Consider the following 22,177-nt stretch of genomic DNA (forward strand, 5'->3'; position numbering starts at 1 on the left):
AGTGCAACTGGGCAAGGTCCAGCTCAACATAGATGTGTATTTCTTTATGGAGGTTTGCCAATGTGTTTATCATCTGTCTATTTTTGGAGAAGAAACCTTGTGTGAACAGATGTTAACACTTCTAGCAGTATTCCACATGCTAAGTTGTGATGCTAAGGCAAACAAAATCGATTAGTGAGCCTGTCTGGTTCCCTCCACATTTCAGAATGTCATTTGTGCCATACTTTGGGCAGTTTTGAACAGCACAAGACAAGTAGCAAATGTGCAACCTTTAAACAAGGGAATCAGTGCGTCTAGGTAATGGAAATGGAAAAGGAGTTGTATGTACTGATAATAAACACTGGAGCCTAAGGAGAATGTTCTGAAGCTTTATAATGAAAGTTTTGCCACCAACTTCAGTAAGCAAATATTCATTATAGTGCAGATAATAAACAGAAAATACAGTTTGTGTCTCATGAGACCTTGAGACAGGTTCACCTCATCTACTCCTAGTGCTGCGGCAACTGGGTTTGGTGATCAAGAGGTGCCACTTCTCTCTTTAAAAGCTAATTCATGGAAGAGGAACAGTTGGGCAGCGCAGTCCTGCAGGAGTTACTGCCTTTTGGACAAGAAATAAAATATAATCCTGCCCAATTTTAGCAATTACCAAGTTTATGCTGCTGTCTTCAAGAGCATTTCAATCCCACTGCCGCTACCAAATCCTTCACATTGTTGTCCTGTATTCCACCAGTTTCAGCTGAATTTTTATTCCTGTAACCATAGAATCAACTATGTTGGAAAAGACCTTAAAGGTCATCAAGTCCAATCGTTAATAATGCTTGAACTCGGTGTGCGTAGGGAGCTGGCAGGACCCCCTAGATGCGCACGGCAACAGGGGAGACCCAGGGGCTCACGGATGACAGCGGGACTCCGGCACCGCCGTGGCCGCGCCCAGAGCAGGGCGGTGCAGCTCCCCCCTTCCAGGAAACCGAAATAGAAACCCCGGCCGGGGCCGTCCCCTCGGCGTGGAGCGGGCGGTGCCACCTGCGCCCTCCCCGTCTCCGGGAGTTGCCCGCGGGACCCGGCCGAGAGCGCCCGGCGCTCCCGGCGTGCGGACGGACGGAGCGGCTTCTGGCGTCCCGCAGGTAAGCGGGAACGGGCTTGGGGCATCGGGGCCGCGGGTCAGGCGGGAGTAGCCCTGGGAAAGCGCCGGCGGGACGGGAAGGGGCGGAACTGCGGTGCCGGTGAGGAGACGGCTGGGCTACTTCCCCGCTCGGCCGGCTGGCAGCGGGGATGGAGGTGCGGGAATAGAGCCGGACAAGCCTCTGGCTGCCCTCCGCTCGCAGTGCATCGTGTCTGTGCTGGAGCTGTTTGATCCGCAGCACCTGTGCTGCTGTTGCCGGGGTCTGCAGGGCAGGGGAGCACGAAACGCTCTGCCCAGGCAGCGGGCGGTGAGGGGACACACGAACACTTTTCTGTAGCACGAGTGAAAAACTGCGATAATGTAGAGGATGAAAGGATGAAATTGTTGATAATTCGTATTTCTTAATAGCAGAGTTCTCCTCCCCCCCCCCCCCTTTTTTTGTTTCCGTAGGGATTGTGGTTCTTGAGGTCTGTCGGTAGGATTTAGCGAATAGTAACTTGTTTTCATCACTGATGGACAATTTGGACAATTATTTGCCATTCCATTTATTGGAAATTATTCCCTAAAAGCAGCACAAGAAGTATTTATTATGGGTGTAGGATCGTATTAAGCCAGTCCGTGCAGGTTTTGATTAGATGGGTTTGTGTTTTTTTTGTGCTTTGATGTTTTAGTTTTTTGGGTTTATTTTCTTTTTTTTTTGAGGGGGGGGGGGGAGGCAAAGGATGGGGAGGGTGTTTTTGGGGGGATGTGTGTTTGGGTAGGTTTTGTTTGGGCTTTTTTGCCTTGTTGATTCTTGACACACAAAAATCTGCTAGGGTCTCAGAAGGCTGGTGTCCAGTTACTGTGCATTTGATATGGTGGATGTAAGGATGCAGTCAAGCAGCACACTTCTCAGAAGGGAAAAAAAAAAAAAAGAAAAAGAAAAAAAGGGTTTAAGGAAAAGCTACTTGTGATAAATAGAGAAGTAAACCTTTGGCTTGCAAATTACTCATGTGGCAATGTTGAAATAATGGCAGAACTGGAGCAAGAGTCTTGTGCTTTACAAACTGACTCAAGTGCTTACATTTAGTTTTATTTTTCCACTGTAGGTAAGAACATTTTTTTTTAATTGAGAATCTAAGTAAATCAGACTGAGTGATATAATTTCTGTATGTACCTGTGTTGTATTGAGTAATTTAGAATATTACTTGAGTCCTCAATACAGGTTCTAGTACAGGATTTTAGGGATAAAAATGAAGGATGGCCCTGTTTGCAAATGAACACTTTTTTTTTTTTTTTTGCTGGTGGTGAAAATATAATGCATAAATTGCTGCATAATTTAAAAAATCAGCTTTGCTAGATTTTTAGACTAGACAAAAAGTCTAGTCCCTGCTCTTGTGTCAACATTTAGTGTTTAAAGTTTGCTAGATACAGGGAAAATGGAATCATAGAATTGTTAAGGTTGGAAAAGGTCCTTAAGATCATAGAGTCCAACCGTTAACCTAACACTGCCTACCACTAAACTGTGCCACATGTACACATCTTGGTGACTCAACCACTTCACTGGACAGCCTGTTCCAGTGCTTGACAAGCCTCTCAGTGAAGAAATTTTTCCTGATATCCAATCTAAACTTTTCCTTGTGCAACTTGAGGCCATTTCCTCTTGCCCTGTATTACCTGGGAGAAGAGACTGACACCCACCTTGCTACAATCTCCTTTCAGGTAGCCGCAAATGTGAATGAAGGTTTTGCAGCTTGTCTCAAGCACTAAAAGCACAGAACTAAGAATGCATGGGTTATAATAACTTCTTCTTGTTATTCAGAGCTTTTGGGGTAATAGTGACACTGTCAAGAGTATTGTTAGTATTATAATGTAGTTTTGGAACACTTTGAGAAGAGCTGGCATTTACAGAAAATTGCATTTGGTTTAAACTGTACAGATGCCTCATGCATGCAAATGTTATCAGAGAGTGAATTAGTTTAATTGTGATACATATTTGTCTTTATTCCCAAAAGACCCAAGCATCTAGGGGGTCGTGTTTTTCTCTAGAAAGTCCCTTGGGACTGGTTTCTAACTTTACCTGACTTTACACTTGCAGTCTCTCAGTTCCTTTTATGACTGTACTGTTTCTTTTCTCTCCACCTCCGATAATTCAGCACCTTAAAAAAAGGGGGGCGGGGGGCGGGGAGAGAGCAATGAATAAAAGTACTGCTGTGGGGAAACCCAGAAATCTCCTTTACAATAAAGAGTAAACACACTGAAATGCTTTGTCAACAGATTTTAGACTGGGTATAGATAAGGAAGGTTGGATGATAGAGGTTAGAAAACACCCCTGATACCTATTTTCTCTTGTGTAGGCTGGAAAAACCTGACCTCTCTCAGCATCCCAGATATAAAACCTGGGTCTCCCCACTTGATTAGTGCTAGTGACCACAAGGTTTCCCACTGGGCTGCTGTCAAATTGACCTGAGGTTTGGGTGAGCTGGTGTAGAGTGCTGATGAAAATCGCTGTGTCTCTCTTGGGGGGACAGGGAGGGGCACAGTGCTGCTCTGCCACTGTCACCCCTGGGGGTTTGGAAAGGAGCGTGTTACATCATAGCACTCCGCTTGCCTTTTCCTGTGCTGCCTCTGCTGAGCTGTCCTGTCCTGCCTTTTGAACTTGCAGCACATGGTCTGAGTTTCTTTTCCAAGTCCGACGCGTCATTTTACTTGGTTTTCTTCAACGTTAGAGCTGACGTAAATACTCTAACCCATGAGAAATACGTGCCACAAAGCTTCCACATCCTTGTGGGGAGGGTTAGAAAGATAATAATCATAACCAGAAACTGTACCTGGGTAACCGGCATTGCTTCATGGCCTCAGGGGACTGAGTCTGCTGTTTGTCCTTGAGATAAATAGGCTATGATTGCTGCTTTTCTGTTTTCTTTATGATTTCTTTTTGGGTTTGTTTCTTGTTGGGTTTTTTTGTTTGTCTGGTTTTGGTGTTTTTTTTTTTTTTTAATTAGCTTTTTGTATGGTTGCTGTCTTTCACCCAAAAGAGATGGTTGCAGTGGATTATGAAAAAGGGAAGTGAGAGCTCTCTAAATAGGGCATGCTCTGCTTGGCTCTGCTAAAGGAAGAAGAGATCCTTCTCTTTACTGTTAGCAAGCATGAGGCAGGGAGACTAAAACTCAGGACCTAACCATGGAAAAATTATTTTTCACTACTACTTGGAAATCTGGATGATGATACCATAGCTTGATTCTTTTTAGAGGTGTCATCTTTTTCTGCAGAAAAATCCCCTGTTATCTCAGCCTTGTGGTTACTAGTTTTTCTTTCCATGAAACCTGTGAAGCAAATGATCGTATGAACATAAACCAGTCCTTCTGCTTGAGCTAGTATGCCATTGCTTTATTTGTTTTGCTTTTTTTAATAGACTGCTACAGAACGCTGTGAAATTGTCATCAGTGGTAAATACGGGTTCAAGAAACATGACGACTTTAGGGATTATATTGAAGCGTTTTTGATGGTTTTGTGTGATGTAACCAGGATAAATACAAGGTAAGTGCTCTAGACATTTACGTGTTGAAAACTATTTGTGTAAGTATTTTAATTACTGACCATGCGTATGTTTTTAACTTGAATAGAGTAACTCTCTCTGACTTAAAGTAGGAACCTGGGATGGGACTTTTTGGGATGTTGAACCCAGTTTCTTGTAGTGAAAATCATCTTCAGCAAAATGATCAAGACTTATCTTAAGAAGTAATTTTTAGGACTATTGAGGCTGAGGACAAACTGCTGAAAACTGTTTCAAAAGGTCGTTGCTGTTATAACTCAATTTCTGACTTTCTTCTGAAACTGGTGAAAGTTTCGGTTCCAGTCTAGTTCTAGATAATTTTTTTAAAAAGATGGATTGTATTTGTCAGGTGGTGATTTACTTGTGCTTTAAGCAATGATATTAACAGCTGGTTGTTACTAGTGGAGTGGTCTTGCTCCATGACCTTCTCCACATTCTGGAGACATTACATAAATTGCTCATAAAAACTTGGGGATAAACTAATTGAGTATGTTTGTGTTTCCAAATAATTAATTAATTCATTTGTATTGAGAATGCTACTTGCTTTTTTGTACATCCAGCAAAATATAACCAGTTTGTGCTTATTTACTGTCCAGTTCCTCTAACAAAAAGCTTTATCAACATAGATTCCAAGAACGAATGACAGGATAGATTCACTAATAAATTCTAAATAAGATTTCACTAGCAAAGACTTTCTTTTCTCCATTTCCTATTCACACAGGCTACTAATTACAAGGGTTTTTTTCATAATAATTTTAAACCTAACTTTATAATGCTGAGTTATCACCTATCACCCTTATCACTTCTTTTCACTCTTACTTTGCTAAAACAAATTTAGGTGAAAAGTGTTTTCAGGTTTGTTTCTTTCTTTTTCAGGAGTGGTTTTGCAAAGTGAACAGTAATGGAGTATATGAGCACGGGTAGTGATAGCAAAGAGGAGATTGACTTGTTGCTAACTAATTTAAATATGTCTGAGGTGATAGACATCATGGAAAACCTTTATCCAGATGGAGACCTTGCAGTCTATGAAGACAGCTTAATTGCAATGTGTGAAGAAGCAAATCAGAACGAAGAAACTGCGGAATCTTTACTGTTTTGTGAAAGGGAGGTTTCCTTGATGTCTTCTGTCAAATATGGGACTGTGGAAGACCTGCTTGCTTTTGCAAATCAGGTGTCTAACACTGCAAAACAATTTAAAGGATGCAGACAGCAAGAATCTGGAATCCTCTTGAATATGGTATGTCTCTTTTCTTTTCACTTGAAAATTAGTAGACCTTAGAAGTTTTTAATGAATCTAAACGAAGTTCATCTTCAGTACTGGGAGTAACAGTCAGGCTGTGGTTCCGTGGACAGCCCTGGGACTGGAGGGGTTCTCTGAAGACATGAAGTCTAGCCCCTACAGTCTCAGGCAGCTATGGAGAAAGGTCTGTTGTTCAGCAAGTGCCCCTCTATGTTGCCTCTTCATATCCCTAGAGATTAGAAAACATTTTCCAGCATGCAGTAAAAAAGCAAAAGCCACAACTATGATGGCTTGCAGGGGTGGGAGATGGTAAGGATTTTCCAATGTCTTATGCATTAAAAAGAGTTGACTATGCAAAACTTCCAAATAAAGGTCTAGGATCTAGTTTGGTATACTTACTGAGTTCATTCTAGCAGCACAAAATGTAAAATATAGTAAAGTAAGGAGAAAAAGCATATAGTATCAGCAGTGATTTTCCGAGTTACAATATTGCATAATATCACACACTGCTAAATTAAAGTATGAGTGCTTTAGTTTGAGAGATGTTAATTTCCCCCCTAAAATGATTTGTGTTCTACAAACATCTGTAGACATTCCCATCATCAGACTTCTATTTAGAAACAGTTGCGCTGGAAATAATCAGTTATGAAATGGAAGTTTATTCATATATGCCTCTGCTGCTGCTTTATTTTCTTCAGATATTCTGCATCTATAATCTTAAATATCTTGCATGCAATATGTTTTATATGTGAACATTGGTTGCTTGGGGTGTACTGCTTACTTGGGTGTGAAGTAGCACAGGGTGTTGTTTTAGCCCTCTTTGAAGAGAACATTGCAGTATTGCAAAACCCTCACTTTTAAACTCTGTAACATTGAAATGACACTTAGTAATATTAAATGTTTCCTATACATAGGATAGACACTGTTCTACATACTCATGGTTGTTTTTCTTGCATGTTGCTTCTACATGCAATTGGTATGAACCAAGTACAATTAGGTGCACGTGATCCCATTAAGCAACTGAGAATTGGAGGCAGGGCATTACCTGTACATGCTTTCCAGCAGGTGCATCTACATTGTAAATATCTACAGCATTTTAGCTAGAATCAGGAGTGTTTCTGATTGCTTGGTGACCCCTACTGACCCATGGCTCATGTCACAAAGTCTTGTAGTGCACAAGCTGGATTTCTTTCAGTTAAAACTAAACTGGTGGATACACTACAGCCACAGATGAGCACTCAATCTGAGGAACTACTCCTAAAAGTCTCCTGGAAACATGAATGGTGTGCTGGTCACTGCTTTCTTGTTCTGCGAATCCAATCCACTCCATCTGTGTTACTTTCCAGGATAGGTGTAACCCATGTGGATTAGCTAGTCTCAACCCCTTGAAATGCAGAAGCAAGCAGGTGAGATGTATGGATTGCTAGTGTCATTACCTTGAGTCTGATAAGTAGAGGGGAGGCTCATTCTGTATATCCTAAGCAAAATACTTCTTCTTAAATATACCACTTCCCCCCAACAGTTAAGAACTTACCCGCCACAAAATTAAGAACTTCAAAGAATTAACTCAGTTCATGTAGATACTAGTCACAAATGGCAGATTTAGTAGTCAAAAAGATGCTTTCCCAACTGAAAATCATGAAGATTAAATTGTGTTAAAGCACAGAAAGATTGTGTTACATCTTAAAAAGAAATCTAAACCAAATAGTCTACTAATATGCTGTTATCTTAAAAATAGTAGTTGAAGAGCTGCATATGTGAGGCCATGTGACAGACGTGAAGTGATAAATATCTTTGATGTGCTTCTACATGTCTTCAAGAATCTTGATAAAGTAGCAGTAAACAGGTTAATCATATTCCCAGATACTGACAATACTCTATATCCCTAAATTATTTAGAAGCGTTTTCACAGGAAACATTACTAGTTCTTTACCTTAGAGAATATTAAGAGATTGAAGAAATAACATCAAACATAAGGCAGTACTCAGACGGCTGTAGTTAGGGAGTTTGGTCTTTGTCATGTGCAGAGGGAGAGGGCTGTTTCAGAGGAAGATTTAGAGCAAGATACTGGCTTAGATGCTGTGAATTGCTCCTGGATGAGCCCTCCTTCCCTTGTTGACAGTACAGAGAACCAAAGCTCCCAACATTACCCACCAAAAGCAGACAGTGTGACTCATGCTCCTTTTTTTTCAACAACAGCATAAAACTAGGAGAAGGTGGTTGATGAAACTCTGTTGGACTTCTTTACTTTACAGTCTTCTTTTACTAAGCACCAGAAACTCTGATACAAGATGGAAAATTAAAATGTATTCCCCTAGCAGTACATGTGATATTAAGAAATGCTGAAACTCTTGCTCACATTGTATAAGATAGCCTGTGAGTAACAGGTATGTGGCATAACAAGTTAGCAGATTACAGGAAGGGCAAACATGTGCAGGTAAATCTAATAACAAGAGGTGGGTAATTTCATTAACCCAGCAGCTGTTGTTGTTGTTTCAAGACAATTAATTGCAACTTACACTTTGTAAGTTAGTCACTGGAGAGAACCATGGATGCTTGGGCTGTGAATGAATGCCACACCTCACATGCTGTTCCCATTTGGTGTTTCTAAATAAAGACTGCTGAACAGATCACATGCATCATGCACATATATGTGATATATTATTTTCTTTTCCACTACATGTATTAAATTAATTAGGCTTGAAGTAGTTTTAATTTCATTGTGGGTTTTTTTTGTTGTTTTTAATTCAACTCCACAGATCACACCCAAGAACGGGCGCTACCAAATTGACTCAGATGTGCTCCTGTTTCCATGGAAGTTAACTTACAGGAACATTGGCTCTGATTTTATTCCTCGGGGAGCTTTTGGGAAGGTGTACTTAGCCCAAGATAGAGAAACCAAGAAACGAATGGCATGCAAACTGGTATGTTAGTTCAGTAGTTTTATCTCTGAGCAAATATTGTATGACATAGTGCATACACTATGTTTTCAAGCATGTCTGCATCAAATTCCACTGTTAGGCTGATAATCAACTTGGTTTTGTTCCCCTACACAAGGTAGGAAAAATTAATGTTTTAATTTTCTGGCTCTGAGGCTGCAAAAGTTTCTGCATTTTGAAAGTATCTGGAAGTATGTGTAACTGCTACATGGGCTGCAGTGTGGGGGTAGAAGAATTTCTACTAGTCCTACTGTGCACACAGTGGTTAAATACCAGCATGAGATCATGTCTCTGCTGAAGGTGATAGCAAAACCCTGTGGCTGCAGAAAGTTTTAGGATCTTGTACTTTAACTGAGGTCCTTAGGCTTAAGTTTCCTTTACTCCAGTGCCATTAATGTCTTTGAGAGCTCAGCTTACATGCATTTCTTAGTGTGTTTTGGGCCCTGACTGAACTTAAGGTTGAGAGATGTCTCAAGAAAACTGCTGAGCATCCCCCAATTTTTAAGCACACCAGTGTTTTCTTTCAACTTTACCTTTGAACATATTATTCCGAATTGAGCAGTAAATATTTAGGGCCAGTACAAGCTCATCTGGGACATTGCTCTGTATCCCCCAGTGTGTGCATAAACCTGTATTACTTTTGTGTGTGAAAGAGTTTGGGAGGCAGTTGTATGTCCTTCCCTTGCAGCCAATGCATCCACATAGGGACAGATTTAGTTTGTTGCTCTTGCATAACCAGCTGTAGAATTAAAGCGCCCTAATGTTCCTGAATATACAAAGAGTATTTCTCATTGCAATAAAAATATTAGCACTCTATTTGGTTCGCAGCCACAAGTTTGAGGGAAAGAGAATAAAAAGAGTGGTAGCAGCCTTTCTGCATATAAGTAAACACGGCTTTTATTGTCTTTGCAATCTGCTGTTGTTAAAGAAATACTGTGCTGCTGGGTGCTTGCTTTCAAGCAGGTTTCATAAAGCCATAAATCAGTGCTGATAAGGACTGAATCGAGGTCAGGAAGGTCCTGAGCATGGTTAGTCTGTATACTGTGCTGGGTGCTGCAAGCACTGATTCATGTGTCACGTATACAGCTCTGATAAAGCAGATGAGACTGCACAAAGCTAATGGAAAAAGCAGAAGGATTTTTTATCTCCTTCACCAGGAAGTTTGCATAGAGCTTTTGCATAACCACCAGATTTCGATGGGAATAACTCTTGCTACATTGCTTTTTCTGGAAGATTACACTTTTTATTTGGGCGTGATTCCAAAAACTTTCTCAACTTTTAACAGGATGTATCTCAAGTGGAAAGGAAGAACAAGTCACAGGATGAAAATAAAGCTCCATAGTTTAGGAACTGGATGCAAGGGCTCTACTTCCTTCTTCCCTGTTAATCTGTAGAATAAATAGTGTTACTATGGATAACTTGTGTATTGAGCTGGTTTTGTCTGGCTTTTTTTCAATGTTCTAGGTCCCAGTGGAACAGTTCAAACCCTCAGATGTTGAAATACAGGCATGTTTCCGTCATGAAAACATTGCTGAATTATACGGTGCTATTTTGTGGGATGAGACAATCCATCTCTTTATGGAAGCTGGAGAGGGAGGATCTGTCATGGAAAAGCTGGAGAGTTGTGGTCCTATGAGAGAATTTGAAATCATTTGGGTGACAAAGCATATTCTAAAAGGACTTGACTTTCTCCACTCCAAGAGGATTATCCACCATGATATCAAACGTATGTGTGTTCTTTGGTGTGCTTTCTGGTCCAGGCTGGGCTCAGGCTGTGGTGGAGATCCTGGGACTGAGCTGGAGCACATATCCTTGTATCTCTGGGAGGATTCTAGATATAATTGTTATTTACACTATTTATTAATTCAGTTCAGGGGAGAGGATGTCTCAAAAGCCATAGTTCCTTTGCCTTTCTTTTCTGAAACTCAATTTGAAATAAAAACGTAATGAAAATGAACAAAATTATTAACCTGTATTAAGACAGAAGTTTCCCTCTTTCCATGTAAATTCATCCTGAACTGTTTCCATGCACGCTTTCCACTTGCACCATTTTTTAGGTTTTATGTATCTGCATGGCTTTTCTTCAGTTTGAGATACTTTGGAGCTAAATACATATTTTGTACTGTCATTGTCTTTCAACAATTGCTGCAAATTTTAGTACATTTACTTTTAAAAAGCTCTGGGTATTACCAGTTGGTATTGATACTAAACCTAAATTAAATACATTAATTGCTTTAAAATCTTAAAGCATTACATTTAATATTAAATACTTTTTCTCCCAGCTTCACCTCCCCCTGCACACAGATAAATTCTGCCTTTTTAGTAACATTGCTTCTAATGAAGTTATCTCTTCTGAGTTAATTTTTGCTAAACCTGAGGGTTTAAAATATAAATATTCAAACTGAGCTGTTACAATAAACAGTTGTCAGAACATGATTATCAGGAATTGCTAAATTTTTGGCTCCATTTTGTTTTGTTTTTTTTTATTAATGTAGGTCAGTTCTTTAGATGTAAGTCTTTGTGATTCTGACAACTATAAAACTGCTTCATTTTTCCATTAGTTGTGCTTTCTTTCTTGTAGTAAGGTCTTTTTTATGGGTGTATTGTAATTGGCAGTAACAATGACATTAATTAAAACATTTAAAAAACAAACCAGCAAAACCCCAACCCACTACACCTAAATAGTGTAGAGGAGAACCAGCCTGCTGTTGAACATGGTGGATGTGAGTGTGTTCAGCTTTTTTCCCAGCCTTTTCCTTCTTTTCTATCTAGTGAGATGTCCTCTTCTCGAGGGTTTTTCCCCAACAGGCAAAATCAATAGGAAAGGCTGTTTCCCAAACATCCCTTATCTATTCTTTACTGCATCAGCTGCTACTGTGGAGTCTCTGTCATGCTGACGCAAGAGGAGGTAGGGATTTTACTGAGAGAAAGATTGCCCTGAGCCAGGAAGGGGAGGATAACTTTCTGTTGGCTCTTAGGCAGTTCAGTGCTGACACTTATTTTAACCCTTGGTTGGAAAACAGTTAAATCATTAGGGTGTTTGTTAGGGAGAATTTCAGTCCAAAACCAGCTGAACCTTGGGCTGGGAACAGTCCCAAACAGGCAGCAGAGTTTCCTGTGCTGTGGCAGTGTGGCCCTCTGTCTTATCCTTTATGTGGTGTTTAAAATCCTTATCTTGAAAGGTAGCCCTAAAATTACATATTTATTTATGTAATTTTGTAGCACTGGTGAGGAGGCAGCAGTGTGAAGGATTGCTTCAGGTGCTGCTGAAATCAAGCCTGCATCTTTCCACTGGATGGTTGTGGTGGATGCTGTCAAGGTGGAAAATGACCCACAGCTTCTTCTTGGAAAAAATGTGTTTCTGTTGTGTAACTTGGGGACTTCACTTGTCCACTTCTTTTGAAAGAGCAAACAAGAATTTCTCAAGGCTTATGCAGAGCACTACCTTCATAAATATCTGATCAGAAATACAACTTCAAAGAAGGCCTCTTGAGTACAAAGTTGTGCTTTAGGCAGAGTTTTATGAAGGAAAGTGAATTAAATTGCCTACATGCTGCAGTAATTCAGTGGGAGTTCGAAACTGTCTTGTTTTATTCTTTCAGCCATAGTCTGTCCTCTGTCATCACACTGAGCTGTTCTTGCTGACTGCAGTGCAGAAGACTGGTGTGGCTGCTGTAGAGAGGCCTTTGTTACTCTCTACTTCTGTCTTCATTTAAATTGTTAGTGTAGAGAAACGTCTTGGTGTTCAACAGTTACGTTGTTTATAGCCAGAGCTGCACAGCAAGCTCTCTACCTTGAATAACATTAAACATCTTCAGAGCAAGTCTTGTGCTGAGGGGCCTACCTGTCTTCCACCTTTGTTCTTACCTCAGCCGTTTTCTCTCTCTCTCTCTTTTAACAGCTAGGAAAATGACCAAACATTGGTTATGCTTTTACATAAACCCGTCCAGTTTGATTTATTTAAGATACAATTTAAAATTAGACCCAATCACTAACAGACTGGTTTTAGCTAGGAGAAGGACTGGCGGTTATAGAGATAGGTTGTGCTAATCTCCCTTTTCAGGCCAACATCCAAGTGAAACAGGCATATTGTAAAGTAAATGCGGAATGTGCTAGAAACTTAAATATCGACTTTTTTATTTTCTTTTAGCAAGCAACATTGTCTTTATGTCAACTAAGGCTGTTTTGGTGGATTTTGGCCTGAGTGTTCAAATGACTGAAGACATTTACTATCCCAAAGACCTCAGAGGAACAGAGGTAAGAAGCTGGAGGAGCAAAAGCTGTTCTGCTCTATTACTCCCATGGTTGTGATGCTTAGGCTCAAATTTGGAGCTTGAGGGTAGAAGCTTAGGCAAAAGAGTTTTATAATAAACTTACCCAAAAGTTACAAACAGTAATATAATCTCAATTATATTTTTATTTTCAACTTGCTGCACAGAGAATCAGGTGTTACACTTTAAAAGCCATGTCACCTTCGCTGCAGTCCTATTCATTAGCGATTATTAAATCAAGTCAAATTGAGACTGGGGTTCACTGAAGTTAAAGGAACAGTACTCTGAGGAGAGTTGCTTGTAGTGGATCAGCTGCTGGTCAGAGACACTTAAGACAGGAATTTATTCTTTCCTCTAGCAAAGATTTTTTTGGAGATACCATCTATGGACTGGGGTGACCTGCTCAACACAGTGTTATGACTCCTCCTTTGAAACCACAGAAAGTACAGAACTCTGGATTTCATCCCTTAGCATTTCTAAGCTCCGCTCCCTATGTAAATGTAACCCCTTGTCCTTCAAGGCTTATGTATGGCATGGCTGATGATTATCTGGTAAACTTGCTTAGGCATTACAGTGGTGGAGGTGGGGCAATTTTAAATGTTCTCAATGACTTTGATGCTGAATACGCACAGAGGTCCCTCATGCTACTTGGGCTGCACTCATGTCAAGGTGTTCCCAGGGCTGGTGCTTTAAGCAAACAACCAAGCAGCAGCAATTAGCTTGCACAGCTGCTGCAGATGTGGCTTTGCATGCTCTCCCTTGCCTGAGGAATTTGTTTACGTGAAACACTTAAGCTGAAATGTTGATGCTTACCACTCAGATAGTCATCCACAGCATAGGCATGTATTTAGAGGAGATACTTGTATAACTGATGAAGCACATTTCACTCTTAGGAAGGGTGGGATAAACCAGGATTTCACAGAATGTCAGACTTGTTTGTTTGGGTTTTTTTTCAAGATATTTGGAAAAATACTTGAACATTTGTTTTCACTGTTTTTCTGTTCAGGGGAGTTAAGAGCTTAAAATGCTTACTGTACTGGAGGCAACATGCTTTCAGGCATTTAATGTATGTGCTTCATGGGGTTTTATTTTGGTTTGGGTAGGGTTTTTTGTTTGTTTAAGAGGGTTTTGTGTGCTGTTAAGAATAAGAAAAATGGTGGGAATGAGTTGGAAGACCTGTAGGGTATTTCCCAATGATGGAGATGTATATAAACAGGAAGTTTCCAGGTCTGTGGGGTGGGCTGGTGATGATCCACTCCTGTGTGTTGAAGGACAGGCCAAGTTCACGTTGGTAAGAACGACAGTGAAGAGCACTTAATTCTTCATTTAGTAGAAAGAAAATTATTCTCTATTGTTGATCACATGCAGTCATGTCCTCAAAAAGCAGATAATCCTCACAACCCTGAAACATGGTGCTGCTTGGTTTTTGCTGTCTCAGAGGAGAGGTATCCAGTCCTCAGAACCAGCAATCCTGCCATCTGCTGCAGCATCACAGGCCAGAGTAAGGTTTCAGAGAGAGTGATGGGAAAAGAGTATTTCACATACCAAAGACTCACAGGAACATGACGAATGCTAATCTAAAGGTTTTCACAGTCTTCCTCCTAGGCATCTTCCTCTCCACAGTGCCTGTGTTCAGCTTAGTGGGGTGCCTAATCCAGTCACATACAAATGTCCTCTTTGTAGTCTGATAACACCAGCTTTCTTTGATTTCTTTCAAAGTAAGATCTTGACTTTCCAGAGTCTTCTTGAGTTTTTCACCCTTTATTATGCAGCCTTAAGAAGTGTTGCAGTTGTCCAGGAGTGCTGTGCCTGCATGTAGTTGTGCAACCCCTTGCTAGGGCTCCATTAGTGCCATGCAGCATCATGCCCGTGAACTGGCTGGTTTCTTAGGTCTGGTATTGGCAGGGTCTTGTGCCCACAAAGGAAGTGGCAGTTGGAGTTGTCTTTCTCCTGTGCATATTTTCCTCTGGGGGTTTAGGATTTTTATTTGCTTCTTTATAGCACAAAAAGTCTGAATATAGTGAATCTTCTTTGTGTTTATGAAAATGAACTATTGAAATTCTGGACAGAATGACTGAAAAATACTTTTGTTTGGTTGGTATAGTGTGATAAACCTGGGGTTTATGAACAGTATGTGTACAAGGCATGCAGCACAATGTACCATGGTTGTGATGAAATTGCTCTTCAGGAAATAGTTTTTCTAGGCATTTGCTACACTTTCTGCTATGCTTCTGTTTCTTTGTTAAAGTATAATATAAGCTTAAGTTAAAACATAAGCCTCAATTACAACTATTTGAGGGGACAGAAGGTTGTCTGCTAAGCTTTGTTGAATGTGGAAGGTGTGGTTCATTTGCAGGAATGCTAAACTAGCGTGAAGAGGAGGACTGGTTTTTAGCTGGGTTGTGTCTCTGGTCTGACTGGCAAATAAGTGCCAGCCCAGCAGTAGGAGGGATTTAGAATGGGAAGGTATCCAGGGCTTGGACTGCCTACTTTGGTTGACAACAGTCTTAGGCCAGCTTAAATCAGTCTGAAATCACAGCTTTGGTGCACATCTCATTTTTGCTTTTTGTCCCTCTGCAATCAAGGTGCAACTTGACCGTTTTTACTCTGACTGAAATTGCAGACAAGTTCTTGTTTCAGCATCCTTTTTTCCTCAAGAAGGCAGCTGCTTTTTGTTTATACAGATTTCACTCAAGTTGTGCTTTATTTGCTAATGACTCTACAAGAATAGAAATTCTGTTATTTGCTCCTTATGAAACTTAAAGGTGGCAAGTGCAGATACACTTATTCTGTCTTAGGCCTGAGGAAAGGAATGTGTGGTTGTAAGTAGCAGCTGTAGGTCCCTGCTGAACCTTTGCACACACTTTCAGTCGGAAGCTCTCTTTGCAGATAATGGTATGTGATTTACTGGGAAATATTTCTTGGAATTTGCATGAGCCCTACAGCCATTCTCTGTCTGTAGTAATAAGTAGTCGAACCATGTGGGGGTGACTTAACTTCCTGCTCTTATGTCAGTTAATGGCTTTTAACGTGATTCTGTGTGGCACGATGACATGAACTAATTAAAAGTTCTGTTTGGCTCCTTTAGAGGGAAACTGGGTGAGTGAAAAGTAGAAACCAGAAGTAAACAGGGCGGCTTGCTAACCTAGTGTGTTGTGGGCTGTGCCCATGTTGTGTTGAAACCTACTTACTCCCTTGGTGGTGGCAGAGTGGTGTGGGCAGCTCCTGCCAGCCGAGGGGTGTGCCTTCTGCATCCTGCCTGTCTGGTTCTAATCTGGCTACATGCCAAGCTTCCTGGAGCTGGTAGGAGCTTCCCAACAGATCCTGCTACAGAGTCTTGACAAATCCTAACATTTCAGTACAATGTTTGGATGGAAACTGTATTTTGGTTTAGACAAGATCAGAATTTTTGGTTTAAAAAAAAAAGAAGGTGGAAGAGGGATGCTTACCTTAATAATTGCTCTGGGGGGTCACCTGGTGGAAAGGGCATGCAGCAGGAATTAACAGACCTGGCTTTTAATTTTAATGTATTGCCTTAGACCCAGCTTGTTTCTCACCATCCCGTTTCTTAGGATAATGCCCCAACATGCAGATTATTGGCTAAGGGGTAGAGAAGACTAAGGAAGAAAGGAAGGTATACATCCATCAATTCTGCTCAGACGTGCTGTGTAGTATCCAATGTAACAGGGATTTGGGAAGTGGGCTCCTGTGCCCAGCTAGGTGGCTAGCAGTGGGGGTCACCCTCCCTTTTTAGCCTAGCACATACCCATGTTGTTCAGAATGGGCAGTCCCAGCAGAGACCCACAAAACAAAACTGACAATTCAGGCACCTCCTTTTGCTGTGGAGGGATGAGCTTCCTGCTACTCTGCTGAATGGAGCAGAGCCATGGCTTTAATCTCAGTCTCTCACAGCTCAGCCCATAGCCACTGAGCTGTGGCCTGTCTGGGGAGGGCAAACCAGGGAGTTTGTCCAGGTGCTAGACCAGAAAATCTCCGTGGCTGTGGTAATGTGCAGAGCAGAAAACTCTTATTCTTCAGATGGTGCTTCATCTTTAGGCTGCAGGTACTAGTGTGATGCATCCCGTCAGAGGGGAGTTTCCTGGATCACAAAATGTCACAATTTGTCTTTGCTTGTTGTTTTAGCCTATTGATTAATCTTTTCTTTTGACTGTTCTTCACAGATCTACATGAGCCCTGAAGTTATCCTTTGCAGAGGCCACACAACAAAAGCGGACATCTACAGCATGGGAGCTACCATTATTCATATGCAAACTGGCATCCCACCCTGGGTGAACAGATATCCTCGTTCTGCATATCCATCCTATCTCTATATTGTAAGTGTCCTTAGTGAAGCCGTAGCTCGGTTTCAGTTGAAAGATTTTCGGTACTGTTGTTGGGAAAGCTCTAGTCATATAAAAACTGTCAGAGAGATGATATCATCCTTTTTTTCACTTCAGGGGAGGGAGGGAAGAAATGGGTTTTGATCATTTAGGGGAAGACAGAAGCTGAGTTGGTTTGAATGACAATATACAGCCTTGGGTTTACTGCAAGAACAGGGTTAGAACAGTGAAAACCTTGACTGAAACAAGTCCACTGTGTTCTAGTTGCTTAGAAAATGTAGATAAAAACTGACAGATTTGCTTCTCAGGTTCTTCCAGTGTGGTACAGAAACCTGGTGAATTTGCCTTGCATGGGATTTTAGGCTTGCTTGGAGTTGCTTTGAGTTTTTAGATTTATGATAAAATCTGATTTTGAAAAGGTGGATTTTGTGCAGCTCCATGTTCTGTTCTAATTGATCAGTGCAGCTTAGGGAGGTGATGAAGAGCTGTAAGCAGGGAATTTCCAGGCTGCTCATGTGGTTATCAGTGACTTCCTCTTTCTTTGTTTTTGGAATAACTGTTTCAGTGGTCTTCTTTTTTTTTTTTCCCCCAACAGATACACAAGCAAGCCCCCCCCTTGGAGGACATTGCTGAAGACTGCAGCACTGCCATGAGGTTGATGCTAGAAGCAGCTCTAGAAAGGAATCCTAATCATAGGCTGTCTGCAGCAGACTTACTGAAACACGAAGCTTTACACCCACCCCCAGAGGAGCAGCCACGGTGCCAGAGTCTGGACTCGGCGTTGTTTGAACGGAAAAGACTACTTGCAAGGAAGGAGCTGCAGTTGCCAGAAAACATTACAGGTAATGATATCGGGCTTACTTAGCTTGTGCTTTGTAGGTTTTACTTTGTGTCAAAACTTGATTTGAGTGAATGTTTAGAAACAAATGAAACTCCAAAAGCTTCTGAAAGAGACCAGTAAAAATCCCAATCAGATGAGATCAGACCCAGAGCTTATTAAGTGTTATGTAAAACACCCATTGACTTCAACAGGGGAAGAACTTAGCCTGAATTCTGCAGCTCCGGAAGGGCTGGCTCATTAAAAACCCCTGGCAGTCATTCAGGGCGCTTCGGGAATTGAAGGTTGTTGTGCCAAATTGCCTTAATTTGCCACAGTACTAGAGATGTTTTATTGATAATAGCCATTTGTTAACAACAACAAAAGTTTCAACAACCACCATCAGGACCAAATCCAACACTTCTTACCTCCTTATAGAAAAAGGCACATGTAAAACCATAACTGTAATGTTGCTAAGTGTCAGTAGTACAAGCTCTTTGTTTTAAAAACCAAAAATGACTGTAGGCTAGAACATGGTTCACCTTATGCATTAATAAGTGTTTTATGAAGGATAATACATGAGTCAGTTAAGAAACTCAGTGTTGTCCTTAGGTAATATCAAGCCCAAGGGATATTTAGTGCCAGTAACCTGCTAAAAGACTTCAAAATGCTTTTCTTACTTATAGCTATGCTAGGAGGGTCCTGACAAAAGGCATTTAAAAACTGACCACAGACAAGTGGTTTATTTGATTGTGATAAGTATTTGAAAAGATATTTATGTGAAGTTTTGGGTGCCATAATGCATAAGTGTTGCAACAAATCCACTTAACATTGAAATCAATCACAGCCTTTGCATCTAGAATGGCATTGCTCCTTCTGGATTTTGCCTTGTGGGTGCATAATCCTTTGACTGCTTCAGGCCATCTGAATTAATTTTTTTGAAGATGAAAGAATATTTGACCATTAAACTGGAACTTTAGATGCCTGAGATTCCAGAACACTCATTATACAAGCATTTAGGGGAGTTCTGCTGTTGCAAACCAGGTCTGGTTTCTTCAGACCTTGATTTAAAAGAAAAAGAAAATAACCTGAGACTGATGGTCTCATATTTGTTCAGTATCATTACACACAGAGAGGACGTCATCTGTTTAGAGGAAAATTGCCCTGTAATGAAGGGGAATTCTCAGCTGGTAGAAAGTTGGCAGTTTTTTCCCTGCACCAAGCTCTTCTTTAGAACTATGGCTCAGAGGAGCAGGAAGCTCTGCATAGCTGTCCCAGCTGATGGAGTTGGTTTTTTAAATAGTTGAACACACTTGCTCTTTTTAGTAGCGAACTACTTACCTTTCTTTGGCCTAGAGCTGTGGGTTGATTTATTATCTTTTATTTTGTTTTATATGAGGTTTGCACTATGTTGTCTTTAAAATTAAGCTTTTTAAGCCAATGTAATGTCTACAGCCATGAAATTGAACTAATGTAGCTATTTGTGCAATAATGGCATCCTTTATCTCTTTCCTTTTTAGATTCCTCACTGTGTACTGGGAGCATGGAAGAGTCGGACCTGCTAAAGAGGCAAAGATCACTCTACATAGATCTTGGAGCTCTAGCTGGTTACTTCAATATTGTTAGGGGACCACCAGCCTTGGAATATGACTGACCCAGTAACATTTTATGTTGGCAGGTCAGAAATGGACCTCTACCTCTTAAAACTTGGTTTTAAGACTTGATTTTCAAATTTGTACATAAAAATATTGCCATTGTAGGCTGTCAAATGTGAATAGTGTTTAATTGCACAGATTATTAAGCTAAACCCCTTAGGGGCTCTGATAAGCTGATCCCAAGCATTTTTGCATCTGCTGGTTGACCAACAAGAAGATGGGAGAAAGAACACTGCTCGGAACATCTTCGTCTGGGATATCTTCTTGTGCTGTGACTCACACTTTCATAAAACTTACAATATAATGTTTGCAAATACTGCCATGAAAAAATAATAACAATTGAACATGTGGGCTGTAAGGTTCAGTCTCTCCGAGCTGTCCTTAGAAAACCTTCCAAAGGAAAAAAATAGTCTGTGATGTAACCAGTCAAAGGGTGGTTCAGTCTTGTTCTGTCTTTGAGACTTGGCCAGTTGCTGGTCATGCTTAATGGAAATCAGGGCCTCCTTTATGTTGAACTAATTTCTATCAGCTATCTCTGGAGCCAAAACGTCACTTGGTTACTGATGTGTTTTAGCTTTGCATCTTCCCTGGGCTGTTGGAGCTAAGCAGAGTGCTGTCCTTCTCTCAATGGGTGGAGGGAATTCTGTAGCAGTTAGTTTTGGGAACAGCACAGCAAGCTGGCCCTGACAAAGCACAACAGTGAGTCAACCCAATTTCTATGTTACAGGTACTGCAAGGATATCCTGGTTAGTTTTCAAAGGTAGATCAAATGTTATTCCCTATTGGTAACAGTGGGCAGGCTCCAGACTCTTGCTTTTTAATACTTTAAAATTGTACACGTGTATAACTGCTGAGTGCTATAGTTTGGAAAGCATGTCACTAGTGACAGGCTGTGTTCATGTTCCTATGGAAATGGAATTATATTGTTCTTGCTGTGCCTCGTGCATTTGAAACATGATGTTTTGGATAATAGTAAAACTATGTAAACTGCATAGTTCTGTACATCCCATGGGATGAGAACGTAAACTTTTATAAAACTCTCTTTGTTGCTTAGGATGACTCTTTATAAGCATTTGTGTTAAAATGGCATACTATGTATGTTGTACACTGAATCTTTTCTGAAGCAGAGTCTCTTTTTCGTATGTCTGTTATTTAATGTGGCTTCTTTCTAACACATGATCTTAAAGAGATAATTTCTAGTTTGATACTGATATGGTCAGAGGAATAAATCTAGCTCAGTGCCTTGAGAAGTGGTGACTCTTCTTTCATCTATGAAAACAGCATGGGGCTGTGGCTGTATTTGTTCCAACCTCTCCTACTGTGGCCCAGGTGCACTGCATGCATTATTCTGCTTACTGGGGAGTTAAGTGAAGGTCAGTGTTGATGGATTTTGGACTTTGGTGACAGGTAAGTGTTTCTGAGGTCTCTTTCTCAGACCTCAACACTCCTTCTGGACCCCCTGGATGTTGCACAGTGGTTGTGTGCATGCAGCACTTCAGTGCTGATGTTAATTGCTGCAAAAAAAAATCCTGCTGGGAATAACCTATGTGCTCCAGTCCTCTGTATAAAATCACTAGATAATTAGCTGTGTTGAAGAGAGCTGTGTAGGGAATCTTCTTTGTGTTTGTACTGGCTGTAGTGATCAGGATATTTGGGGATCAGACTTCTAGTGTAGCTGACTGGAAGAAAACATGACCAAATGTTATGGGTGCTCACCTTGAGAGAACTGGGTTCAATCTTCGGCTATTTTGCTGATGGCTTTTGATCTTTAATGAGATTCATAGAATTAGTGGGTTGCAACATTTCAGGTAACTGGAGATGGGTTTAAAATCTCTTCCCCAGTTTCCCTTCTATGAAATTAAGTTGATATTCCCCACTATAAGGTATCTGGATAACATCCAGCCACTAATCAAGTGCCTAAATACTCCCAACAATGAGGTCCATGTTGAAACTACAGGCTGCTATGGGAATTTGACCATTGAAAAATATTACACTAATTGTTCTTCTTTTATTTTTTTGTCCTTTAATGCCATGTTGTTCTCGCCCACCCAGTCAAATGATTTAGCAAGTAATAAGTGACCAGGTTATCTAAGTAATTACAGTTTATGTATTGCCAGATATGGGTGATAAGTTTCGGCTGAGTGAACCAGACAAGTCTTGCTCTTCATAGGTATATCCACAGGCCTAAACAGTGTGAGGTTGTATGTCAATACCACTTCAGAGGACTGGTACACAATCAACAAGTAGCTGTTCAGGT

At 40.8% G+C, this 22,177-nt stretch overlaps 1 protein-coding gene across 1 annotated transcript; it reads left to right on the forward strand.

Moving 5' to 3' along the window:
• The first annotated feature begins 993 nt into the window (after window positions 1-993).
• Window positions 994-21,170, forward strand: MAP3K8 (mitogen-activated protein kinase kinase kinase 8). The gene is made up of 9 exons (XM_031052497.2): window positions 994-1,124; window positions 4,518-4,642; window positions 5,535-5,895; window positions 8,658-8,822; window positions 10,302-10,563; window positions 12,988-13,094; window positions 17,290-17,442; window positions 18,044-18,290; window positions 19,786-21,170. The coding sequence occupies exons 3-9, from the start codon at window positions 5,560-5,562 to the stop codon at window positions 19,917-19,919; spliced, it is 1,404 nt and encodes a 467-aa protein (XP_030908357.2). The 5' UTR covers window positions 994-1,124; window positions 4,518-4,642; window positions 5,535-5,559; the 3' UTR covers window positions 19,920-21,170.
• The last annotated feature ends 1,007 nt before the right edge of the window (window positions 21,171-22,177 follow it).

This window comes from Melopsittacus undulatus, chromosome 1 (genome assembly GCF_012275295.1).
Source record: "Melopsittacus undulatus isolate bMelUnd1 chromosome 1, bMelUnd1.mat.Z, whole genome shotgun sequence".
NCBI classification, from domain to species: Eukaryota; Metazoa; Chordata; class Aves; order Psittaciformes; family Psittaculidae; genus Melopsittacus; species Melopsittacus undulatus.

Coding starts and splice junctions, on each gene's coding strand:
- MAP3K8 (XM_031052497.2), top strand. CDS start 5,560: ATGGAGTATATGAGCACGGGTAGTGATAGCAAAGAGGAGATTGACTTG. Junction 10,564..12,987: donor TATCCACCATGATATCAAAC/GTATGTGTGTTC, acceptor ATTTTCTTTTAG/CAAGCAACATTGTCTTTATG. Junction 17,443..18,043: donor ATCCATCCTATCTCTATATT/GTAAGTGTCCTT, acceptor TTCCCCCAACAG/ATACACAAGCAAGCCCCCCC.